Source organism: Erithacus rubecula (genome assembly GCF_903797595.1).
Source record: "Erithacus rubecula genome assembly, chromosome: 1".
Lineage (NCBI taxonomy): Eukaryota > Metazoa > Chordata > Aves > Passeriformes > Muscicapidae > Erithacus > Erithacus rubecula.
The window spans coordinates 40,516,866-40,529,623 of NC_136658.1; the positions used below are offsets into that span (position 1 = coordinate 40,516,866).

General features: G+C 39.2%; 1 protein-coding gene across 2 annotated transcripts in view; it reads right to left on the reverse strand.

Moving 5' to 3' along the window:
* GUCY1A2 (guanylate cyclase 1 soluble subunit alpha 2) overlaps positions 1-12,758 on the reverse strand; it is a 136,142-nt gene that overhangs the window by 60,303 nt on the left and 63,081 nt on the right. For both annotated transcript variants that reach the window (XR_013775450.1, XM_079314962.1), the window contains exon 5: positions 5,639-6,124. Coding sequence is in view for 1 of the 2 variants with exons in the window: in XM_079314962.1 (XP_079171088.1) it covers positions 5,639-6,124 (486 nt within the window). In the remaining variant the exon portion in view is untranslated. The remainder of the gene's footprint in view (positions 1-5,638; positions 6,125-12,758) is intronic.

Below are 12,758 nucleotides of genomic sequence, written 5' to 3' on the forward strand. Positions count from 1 at the left end.
ATAAAATAAGGTACAGTTATTTACATGCTATTTGCATGAATGAAAATGTTGCTTTATGGTACATGAAAGTCCAGCCAGACTACTTAAAAAATGAAAAGAGCCAAAGCAGATGGCAAGTTAAATTAGTTTTCTCCAGTCCCTCAGAGGTACTAACATTTAGAAGGTGAAAAAACTGGACAGAACTAAATAAAGGACATAGAATCTGTGGGCTGCAAGAGGGAATGCCCTTAGCCATGGCTCCTGTCTGGCCACAGTATGTGGACTTGCTCCTCAGTTTGGAGCAGGGAGGACACCCTTTGTGGTCTATTCAAGTTAAAGGTCAGCTTATAGCCAGGCTTCAGGTACAAACTGAGGACTTGGAAAGTGCTTTCAGAACCTGTAAGATGGACATAGACTCTAAGGCTCCCATGCAACTTGAGAGAAATGGACCAGGGCAGTTATAAACAAATGGGTGCATTCCAGATGGGAGAAAAGTGAAAGGAGAGGGGAAAAAGAAGAAAAAAAATAATTATATGCAAGCATGGTATTTCTGAAGAAGTAGAGAAGCATTCATGTACTGAAACAGAAGTCCTAGGCTCTTTAGAGTATTCTTGGGTGATGTATTGCAGGAGAACATGCACAGATGTTTTAGTGCTTTGTGCAGGGCTGTATGTTTATAAAGCAAAGAATAACTCTTCTGGAGCCCGAGTGTGTTTGCTTCATTTGCAGATCTCCCTGAAGACAGAAAGTGTAAATCGTCCACAAGGCTGGAGAAAAATACATGCTTAAAGGAACGGGAAATCTTAAAATATTCTTGAGTTCTTGGGTGGTGTTACACCAGATCTGCAGGAACAAAAAACTGGATGCAAAGATGGCAAAAATAGAGGCCATAGATTTTTACATGAAAATTTGGAGATTATGTTTTTAAATTATGAAACATAAAGAAAACTTCAGAATAGTCTGAAGCTCATGATCCTGCTTATTGAAGTATTCTTCAGCCATTATACCACTGATAGTAAGGTTGAGAACATGTATTTGAGTAGGAGATGTGTTAGTTCTCAGGAGGGGATAGCCATGGCATGTAGAGAATGCACTGGTTATATTCTGTAAAATAAATACAGATTTCTGCAACTTAAACTACCAGTACAGAAATATAAAGTGATATTCTTAGAAAATGGGAGTTTAAAATTACATTCCTAAAAGCATTATATCACAACTTAAATATAAACAACATTTTTTCAAAACTGGTGAGTATCAGTCTTGAATGATTGCAGCACAGTCCAGATTTCCCATTATTTTTTAGTCTTGGTCTTTACAACAAGCAAACATTAAGGCTGTGTACAGTTTTAGGCATATAAAATCAGAAAATAAAGATCTAGCATACTAAGTGTATCATGTTGCCACGAATAAAAGTCCAAGGAAACTGTGTGTGGTACCACTCAGAGAGAGTGCCAGTTTAGCCAAATAATGAATCCAAAAACAAAGCAGGAATTCACATAACAAAGTTCTGGATTCTGATTGTAAAATGAATGTATGTGATTATATTGTCTTATATAAATACTCAATAAACTTTCAATTAAAATTTTTATGATGAAGATGTATAGCAAAGAAATTCTGGCAGCTGACTACAGGTAATTTAAAAAAAACATTTAGGACACTCTGCTTAGACAAGGAAAGTGGGACTTAGCATTTCACAGAAAGTGAAGTATAGTGTCAGGGAAAATTTGCAATGTCTTCAAGGACAAATTCTGCCCTATTTAAAGAATGGGCAAAGAAACTAACACCTCCAGGATCAGGACTGGTTCTGCTTTGTTTGGCCTGACATTACCCAGCCAATATATATAGCCATGCAGCCAAAAAAACCCTGCACAATAAATGCTGCCTTTACACAGCAGTTAACGGGTGTGAGAGGGAAATGTTTCAGAAAGGAAACTGAGGGGAAAAGAGCTGAGAAAGCAGCTACAAAGGAAGAAGGACTCAACAAGAAACAAATATTTTAAATGAGCCAATGTCAAATACATATACATGAAGGAGAAACAGAAGCTGTGGGAATCTTAAGCAGGGAAGATTTCAGACTGCAGGGTTAAGTTTTAAATGCCAGAAGACACGGCTGCAGCATATCTAAATAGCTTATTTGATAAAGAGATGGCTTAACTGAAGCATCATTTCCCAGTACTTGGCTGATAAACAGGAACTCAGATGCAGAGAAAAACAGGTCAAAACAGTCAGGCCAACAAGAACATATTTCACCCAAAGCCACAGCTTTCAAAATTTACTGAGATAAATATCCCATGACTTCTGCTTCTGGAGTCCATGCTTCTACTTGCATGTCCACAAACACCAGCTTGCCAAGCAGCTGCAGCTGAACTCACTGATCTGAACTGCACTCCCTGCTTGACTTTTTCTCCCACTCCTCAACTCCAGCCAAACATAATTAGCTCTGATAGCCAGCAGCACCAGTTTCCAAATGCATCACCAGGTCTCAGCTCTTTCACCCCATTGTTCTTCTGTGATTATCACGAACATGTCCCTCCTAATCTTTCTACCAAGGCTTTATGTCAGCAGATTCTTTCCCAGGTTTCACTCTCTAAAACACAGATTCCTCTAGATTGCTAAAACTGTCACTGAGGCTCATAACACTGTGCATTCAATTACAGCAATGTTCTCCCTCAGCCTGGACAAATGTAATCTGTCATCATTGCTTTCCACTCAAAATGCTGCTGTGAAATTCATTTTTTGAGCCCATCATCTGTCTGTGTCATTCTCACCTGTGCCTCCATCAATTGGATAAACTTTCTCTACCTCATCAGTTATAGCTATTTACTTTGATTTCCAAGAAATTTCAAAGTCTAGCTTATCACCCTTCAGCTCTCTCCAAGCATTTTCAGTCTGTACCCAAGAGCTCATTATGCTTGCCCTCTATGTCTGACTAGTTAATTGTGAGGATCTTTGATCTTTATGTGCCCAATTTCTCTGTAAACATCCCTGGATGAACAGCACGAGATAAATGAAAATATTACATTCATTGCCAGATTAGAAGCAATGAGCTTCTGAATAAATCATTCTGTAACAGTAAAGCTGGGCAAATAATTTACATCACAGAATTTATTTATAGTATTTTACTAAATTTTCTGTTTACAAAATGGTGAATTTGGTATTCAGATGCACCCACCAAATAATCTTTGCAAATTATTCCTGCCATGCTGCTTAAAAACAAGCAAATTTTAAAACTGACATATTTATACTACATGATAAATTTCTGTAGCCTAGTTACACGAGTATATCTTGGAGGCAGGCTGGGTACAAATAGTGTTGATTAAGTACCTAGAATTCACTACCTGACAATAACTTTTAACATCATCATTGCTGTGGAGGTGATCATTCCTAGCAATAAAGTTTGCTTCCAGAATATCACCTGAAACAAATGAAAAAGATATAAACACAAAAGCTGTTTTAATTTTAAAAGGCAAATGTTTTCTTTCAAAAGGATTGCTATTTTATTTTAAGCCTAATTCTCTAGTGAAACAAAAAAGGGTTCATTGCTCGAGTTTTTCTTTCTGAAGTGCTAAACTGAGTCATTTTCACTTAACCTCTCAGAAATTTTTTAGACTTCTGCTTAAAAAAAAAAAAATTTAAAAAAAAAAAAAGAAAATTGGAGGGGAGAAAAAAAAGGTATATACAGCTCCAAAACAGCCAAAGTGCACACTGCCTTGCTCATGAGTGAGTGGTGGTGGGAATCAAGGGACACGTAGGCAGGGTCCAGGGATGGGGGAGTAGGGGGATAAGGGAAGTCCAAGATGAAAGGATCTGAGAGGAAACTGCCTATATTATGGCAGCAATAGCAGACAAAGGGTGTCAGAGCTGTAAGCCATTCTACCACAGAAAAACAGGTTTTATTCGTACCTTTGCTCACAGAATTACATGGGAGTCTCGACAAGGAAGTCCTTATTGCTTTCTTATGAATGCACGAATCTCATCTTGCCTGTCTCAACAGCTATGATCTTATTTCACTGGTCAGGACTGTCTTTTCATAAAGTAAAATCCTTCTAGCCACAGTAGCCCAAAGCAAGGTGAAAGGCAGAAAGCCATTGTCTCAATGATATAATATTCATGACCTGTGCATAAATATTCCTTCTTAGTATTCTCACAGGACTCAACCAACCTTCTCTGCAGTCAGATCATAGAGTTCTGCATACTTTATATCCTATTCCCATGCAACCATAATTTTCAACAAAGGATATTCTGAATGCTTCAAAACAGCTGAAATTAATCACCTGGGAACACAGTGAGTACACACACCCATGTGAACACACAGCATGTGAAGCAGGGTCACTAGGTATCCCTCCTCACTCTGGGTTACAAACCCCTCCAGTCCTGTTCTTGAAGCTGGGTCATAACCCAGTGCACCAACATTAGACTCACACAAACTGGGATCACACCCACCATCAGGATAGTATCACCATAAAAATTTTCAAATGAGGGCTGGTACTTCCACTGCATTCATGTCTCAAGACGGCCTTTTTTTTCTGATAAACAAAACCCTAAACCAGGAGTCCAAAACTTCTTTACAGTGTGCTTGTTTACTTTGGTAAACTGCCCTACTAACCTTTAGCTATACCATTTTCAGTTCTATCTGTGGTTACATGCTGTAACTTTTCAGCCATGTTGTGTAGTTGTGTAGTCATTATTTTTCAATTCCTTTTAAAGTGCATTAAAGGCAGAAATGAAAGGAGCAGGACACTTATGAGACCTTTTTCTCTAAAGTCTATCAACAAATACTATATGAAATGGTTTGAAAACTTAGTTTGCAAACCTCAGGCATATAATAAAATTGAGATATAATTTTACAACCACATCTCTTTTCTCATGTGCATTAACATATAAAAGAAATTTGTTCTATTTCTTCGATCACAAAATTAAAGGTATTCCATATACAAAACAGTCAGGTTTCACAGGATAATTACACTGCTAATATCCTCAGTGCATTTATTAAATTCTACCTCTCTTGTTTTTTTCACTCAAATACATACTGGACATCAAATCCTTTTAAGAGAAGTGAAGATGAATTCTCTCATGGGACCAACATGTGTGACATTTCCCTTGGAGCATGGCACACCAGCACCATGTCCCATTCATTACATTTACTATGCACAGACATCTGCTGTTCTCCTCCTGTTCTTCAGTGGAAGCTGAAGTTTCTTATAATAACTTTTTTTAGAGAATGCTCTGCTCCTTATGGAAAATTTTAGTTCTTTCAAAGGAAAGATAAATGCCTAAACCCTAAACTATTGAAGTTGAAAGTGAGTGCCTCCCAGGAGCTGCAGCTTGTGTTAGGATTCATCACTGTGCACTTTTTCATCTAGGATGCTGTGGCTGATATGTCATCTAAAGGAAACCAGGCTATAATACAGGAGATATATATTTCTATAAGAAAATGGAAATATGAGGCCTATATCCCCATGGGAGTATCATGATGACAGTTCATATTGAAGCATTCGAGTTTCAGTGGTGGTATTTCAGATCTAGGGTTTTTTGCACATAAACCAAAAGTATTGCCCTCATATTTTTCTAAGGAAGGTCTGCAATTTAGGAAGGAAGCTACTGGGAACATTTTCTTGGTTTCAGTTATCTTTTGCTAGGCTAGGACTAGAGCTGTTACCTTGTAGATGTCCAGGAAGCCACACTGGTGGTCGAAGCGGGTGTAGAGCTCGTTGAGCATGCTGATGACCTGCATGGGCGTGCACTGAGCACAGATGGCAGTGAAGCCAACAATGTCTGAGAAGAGCATGGTGACATCGTCAAACTTCCTGGCCTGCACCTGCTGCCCCTGCCACAGCTGCTGAGCCACCTCTTCGGGGAAAATAGAAATGAGCAGATCTACTGTCTTCTTCTTCTCCTCTTCCAGGGCTTGGTGTGTACATTCCAGCGTTGCCTTCAGCTTATCCATTCGTTTTTTCAAGCCATCTTGTGCCTTTGCTTGCTCCCCAACCAAAATGACATCACGAGTAGCATCATGGATAGGAATGTCTGAAAGATGGAGACCCCGGCCCATCAGCTCATCCAGCTTGTCCACACAGGGGGAACCCAGGAACAGTATCGAGTTCGATTCTGGCACATGAATCATTTGTCCTTTAATCTCCATCACCTGTAAAATAAGATAAATTTTAAAAAAGGAGTTTAGACAAGGGGAAAAATCCACTTGTAGATGTCGATCCTCATTCTAATTTCTCCATCTTTTCCACTAAAACAATTAACTGCAGGCTTTTATACAGAAGCTTTTTTCACTCACCTAATCAAGTAATGAGACTCACAGTCTGCTCACTGAATTGAGTCAGAAAATAACCTAAACTGACACAAAAGTATTCCCAAATCAGATGTTGGATTTTATTTGTACCCAATTAAATAAGAAATCAATAATAAGTATTCTCAGAGTGCTGTCAAAGTAAAGCTCCTGGAATGTACCTGGCCTTACAAGCAAATTTCAGAGCTGCTTTTTCTCTGTTACTTAGCTATAAATTACAAAAAGCAAAAAAGTAAAGAGAAATTGCAACCATCTGAAAGCACAGTGAAATGAAGTGCCTTCTGTTCTTTTTCCACAAAATATCTAATACAAGTCAATTGTGGCCATTTTATAGAGGAATCAAATAAAAATAAATGTGAAAAACAGCTCTATAAAATAACAAATGGCATGGAAATATTGCACTAGTCCTCCTGTTTCCTGTTTTCCTTCTCATACATGCAGCAGAGTTGAAGGCTGACACTCAGTTAGAGGCTGCAGATTTCTTGGTAACAGAGATTAATCCAATCTGTATCTAGATGTTTTGAGTGCTGTCCAAGGATTGAGGCTGTGGACTGTTACCTCCTGCTCCATGATGGCAGTCGAGCACAAAACTACCAGACTGAAATGGACATTGGAAACTAAATTAAGCCAGACAAACTGTATCTCTCTGTAAATACAGCTTGTCACAGCCTCTGTGATAACACACATCCCCATTAATGTTTCCCTGCCAGGACTGCACAAAGACCAGGGCAACTGTGCTAGGTGATCTAAAATAGCCACAGACCTTACCCTGAGGATCTCATAGTCAACACAGGCACAACACACAAACTTTGTGCATCTCAGCAGTGTTAGGCACTAATGCCTTGTATCTGTATTTTCTATTCCACGTAATCTCATGAAATGAAAAAGCCTCCTCCAGTCACCATTTCTTTCATCATGTAGGTATTCACTTGCTGTCACATGATTCACTTATAATTTAATATTCCATCCAATCCTACTAAGCAACATAGAAAAACCTCCATCAGGGAATCCAGAGGTGTCTGCAATAATGATGTGATTTAAGTGTCCAGTGGCCTGAAAGCTCCTGCTGAAGTGACAGGAATTCTACATGGTACTTCCATGTTTGGGGAAGATTTTAGGAAGCTCCTCTTTCTATTAGTTTCTTTTTTACATCAGGTAATATAGTGTCATTGCAGACTCTATTGCAACATGGGAATTGAGCCTATCCTGTCCCTATTGCCCTCTGCCTTCTCTGCTAGCAACCTAACATGCAGCTTCTGATGTCAGCCTGGGAACTCAGCAAGTGAAAATAAACGAAAGCCATTAAAATTGTCAATTTTTCTAATTTATGTTCCTGCACACCTACTAATATTTACATTTCTAAGCTTTGCTTCCTCAGCTTCACTCTGGAACATCCATCTTTGTGAGAAAGGTAGTCAGCTGCCTATATGATCTGATTTAATGCTGCATGGCTAAGTGTTCTTTTCCTACTTTTGAAACATGGCTCCCTGGGAAATAGGATGCTTTCTTCATGCATGCAGCCTCATGCTTTCAACAGACTACATGCAAAATTGTTTTAACTCCAAAGTACAAGTTGCCAAGTATGCCAAGTATGAAATACATGGTACAGCATTTCTAAATTCTCTTCCTATTTTGCTCCCCTGTGCCAGAGAGTTTTCTGAATTTCACCCTTGTGCAAAATAAGAGTATCTCATATTATCACTTGTCTCTTCCATCTCCAGGTGAAAACAGGGCATTTTCAGCTCAGGAGGAGAGGGTGTGACCACAGACCCTGGCTGAGCCAGCCCAGCCTGGGGTTGAGCTGCTTGTCAGCAAGGCAAGGCACCTGGCTTGGACTTCTGTTTCTCCTGTTAACCTGCTGTGAGTAGAAGAAAATCAATGCATCCCCCTGTGCTCCCACTTTGCCTCCGTCAATTTGAGGTGTTAAACTCTTTGATGTGATCTCTGTCTGTGTTAATATATAGTGCCAACCCTCCCCTGCTGGACTTTTCTCAGAGAGCTGACTGAGTAAATAATGTACTAAACAGGCACTCTGGAGCCCTCTGCTCAGCTTCTGGGTAACCCCAGGCAAATTATCAACCCTGACTTCTTATTTGGCCTTTCAGCACAGCAGGAACAATGCTATTGACCACCCTGTAACACACTTTGAGACTCATATGTGAAAAGCAATAAAAGACAGACAATCCTGTAAAATGCCTAATAATAACCAAGTGAGCTGACCCCCTGCTTCAACAAGGTTCAGTATTCCCAGAGCATTTTTAGAAACTTTTGCAAATATATTCTCCCTACACAACTGATTAGCTTCCTAAAACTGACAAAAGTTCAGTTATATTTCAGCTTTATCCCCTGAATATCATTATCACTTGTTCTGCTTAAAAGGAATTGTTGATGTTTCCTATCACTTTTTTCATGTTATATTAGTGATTCTGTCGTCCTGCTCTCTCTTGATGACTGATGGATGTTTTAGAAAATGGCCTGCCAGTCTCTTCAAGTTGCCAATTCAGGGAACAGGACAGCAGACAAAAAACCACCATATCCTTCCTGGGGAGAAACACTCAGGTTTTTAAAAAAACAACAGTAGGGAAGGGTTAAGACTGCATCATTCTTCCCAGTTTTTGCAAAGCCCCTTCCAAAGAAGTTACAGAGATGATTCAGACACATTCTAGCAGACTTCAGTCTGCAACTGTGATCCAGCATGACCTCCATCTCTTTTCTTTGATTTCTCTTGCTTCTTATATTCTTCTTTGTATCTTAAAATACAGCTGATGTTATAGGATATCAGGTTTGCCTGAAGCTTGCCATAGTAAGTCACAGTTCTGGGCACCTCCCCAAAGCTTTACATCTGGAACAAAAGCCTACAGGCAATCAGGATAGCATCATCCATCCATCTTTCTTGTAAGCAGGGGAAGATTGAAACATTTCTTTGTCATCAGTTTTATTTCATTACTGCTACATTTCATTGCCTTCTGTCTCTTTAATTATATTCTCACTGAATAAAATGAGAATAATACTACCATTTTCAGAGGACATTCTCCTGATTTACAGTGGTGTAAGAGAACATTTTGAAAAGACCAATTATATATCATATTTTACAGCCTTATGTTGCAGTGGAATGACAGTGCAGCCTAAGTAGCTCCAGGATTAAAAACAAAAAACCTGTCACTGAATTTTACTTCCACTGCAAACCCACTGTGAAGAAAGGGAGCAAACAGTTCCTGATTTTAAGGAACTCCTTCAGCCTCTCTCCCCAGAGACCCAGCTTGGAAATACTGACAGATTCTAAAGCTGCTTTTTGAGAATATGGAGAGTCTCCTGCTGAGCAGTGTCCCACCAGCTACTCCATCAGGTGCACAATATCCAACCCTCTGCACACCCTCTGCATGCTCTGGATGCAAGCCACTCCAGGACCAAAAAGCTTATGAATCAAATGCCAAATCCACTGCCTAATCTTTAAGGAAAAGCACAGGAAAAAGCTTTGCTGGCTGCACTGAGAGAGGATGATACTCCATACAAAGATGTGCATTTTGGAATAGTGACTGAGGGGAAATGTACACATCTTGAAAGGATTAGGGAAATATGGGATGGCATCCTTGAGAAATAACTGAGGGGTTAAAAAGGATTTTTTTTCTAATTGGACAGACCCTTTCTGCAGCCTCTGCAATCCACAGATTTCAATGGAGCTGCTCCTTTGATTTTGATTAGTGCTGCATAAACCCTCCCAAACTGTCTTCTTTTTTTAGTTTTATTTATTTGGATTAGGTTATAAACTTACCGTGCTAGGCCACATTTTCATACACAGTTGCACATGCATGCTTGATCTCACATAATGAATAAATTCAGGAAGAGAAAACAAAGCTGCTTCCTTATCACAGTTATTTAGAGGATGGAAAGATGGGGGCAAAATCAGCTTGAACCTGAACACCATCATCACTTCAAGGTACAAAGAGTATATATAGGGTGACTTTCAGAAAGGAGGTCCAGCTGCTAACCTAAATTTTAAAAGAACTGGACTTCTCTAAATGTCCTGTAGGATACATGGCAGTGTCTCAGGAACATTTACAGCATGTTTTTTTTGTAATACTTGAGCAGTTAGAGGCCATGGGGATTTTGTGAACACTGGACAAGGCAACAGTACACTTTCAGAAAGAAATGTAATTACTTTCTTGCTATGTTTCCATGAAGGAAACATCTAGAAGGGCTGAAAGTATGATGGACAACACTGGAATTAAAAAAAATAAAAATCTCTTAAATTGGAAAGACAGGCTAAAGCTGGAATTCAAAACAAGGGCAATAAATATGCTTAGACAGAAATAATCAAATGTAAAAAGTACAGGCAGGCTAACTGTTCCTAAGAAGATGGTCCAGAGTGCACAAAGGGGAACAAAGGAATGTAAGCCAACATGTCATACTGCCACTTAGAAAGAAAACACTATACAGGAATATATAAACAAAAATACAGCTTGCAAAACACTGCAAGTAGTTCTTATTCTGTGACCACCGATTTTTAGAGTAGACTGAGATAACTCAGAGCCACAGCCAGCAGAACTAGCTATGAAGATTCATAAAAATAAGAAAGAATCATATTTTAATGAAACCCTGATTTGCAATTTTATCTGTAGACAAAAATAACAAAATACGATTTCTATTTTACCCATGTTTTATTGAAAAAAGAAACTAAGAGAAATAATTATCATCTCCACAGAAATTAAAAACAAACTTTTCAGTTGATGCCTGATACAACTGAATAAACTACACAAGGTTTGCTCAGCACAACACAGGATGTGCTTGGGTTCTTGTGAAATTGTAACACTCAGCATTTGCTTACAAGTTTGTATTTCCAGCTCACTGCATTGTCAAAAGAATATTATTCCACACTGCAGCACAGTGACTGTGCTGTATAACAGTTTCTTATTATTTATAGCAAACCCTGGAGTGTTTCATAACATGCAGCAGTCTTCAAACCAAAGTGACCAAATGTAACATTTTCTGTATGTGACAGATACCTCACAAACCCAGACTGGCAGCAAAAATATTGTACTTTAGAAATCCAAAATTTTGGTTGGAATAAATAAATTCATTTTCTATAATGTAAAAGAGAGCAAATGATAATGAGAGAAACATTAATATCATTCAGCTGTAAACTTGGACCTCTAAAATAATTTCTTGGCATCGAAAGAGTAAGTGTGGCAGATTAAAAGCAAACAAATTATAGGATCTCCTCCATAAGAAGCATAGATATGTATGATGTATCAAAAGCATGGAGCCACCTGTAAGGACATGTAAAAGGGGAAAGGGGAAGAGGTAAAGGAGATGACTCTATCCTTAACACATTAGTCTGTCAAACCAAATAGATAAACAAAAGGCAACTGTGGATTCCACCTGGAAAAGGTCACGACAATTTGCAGTTTATCTTTTATCTTATCTTGCTTCAAGACACAGAAATTGCTTTTAAAATGGTTCTCCTGACTGCTACTTGGATAAGTCCAAGAGAAATCTAGCCCTGTGAAACAAAAACAATGGGAAAAGGATTCCTTCAAAGGAACATGTATCTTGACAAGACAGCAAAGAGCCAGAATTCAGCCCCATGTGCTCTTGGGTCAGCTTCCCTTACAGATGCTCTGAAGCAGAGCAGTGGGTGAACTCAAAATAGCAGAACATGGCATGGACAACACCAGACAGCTGCTAAAACAAGAACAAACTCACCAGTGTCACCAAGAGAATTTCAAAATCCCTTTGAATATCAACACTGAGGGCAGATTGATTTTTTTTTCCATGAATAAATACCTTCATATACCCAAACATGACCTGTATGAGTCCCAGAGGCACCACTGGTCTGACAATCCCTACCCAGTCTCCCAGAACACCCCAAAGTCTTGGACCCCACGTCAGCCCCTTGGGCTGCCAGTCCTCAGTCATTTTACCTAAAACACCTATCAGTCAATGAGCATCTGGACAACAGTCTTGGCCATATGGTTTAGTTTTAGGTAGTCCTGTATGAAGCAGAGAGTAGGACTTGATGAACCTTATGGGTCCCTTTCAACTCAAGATGTTCTATGATTTTTCTGCAAAATCTATTTCATCCCCTAGGATTGCTCTAGCATGCTAAGCAAGGTTGCACACACCTTGATTAGCATGCTAGAGTTTTACATTTCAACCATACATATCTCTGCTACTTTATTAAAAGCCAGGACACCCTGTGCAGATATTCAGCTGCCCATCTTACTCCAACAACACAGAGTTACAAATATGCAGTATCAATGTTAAAAAGTCTGTTTTGGTCAGCAGCAGAGGAGTGGAAACAATTTTCAGAGACATGGCAATTTGTTTAGAATCACAGAATCAGAAAATGGCTTAGGCTGGAAGGGGTAATAAAGATCATCAAGTTCCAAACCCCCCACCACAGGCAGGGACATCTTCCTCTGACCATCTTATTCAGGGACCCTTCCAGCCTGGCCTAGGAGTATTCCAGGGATGGGGT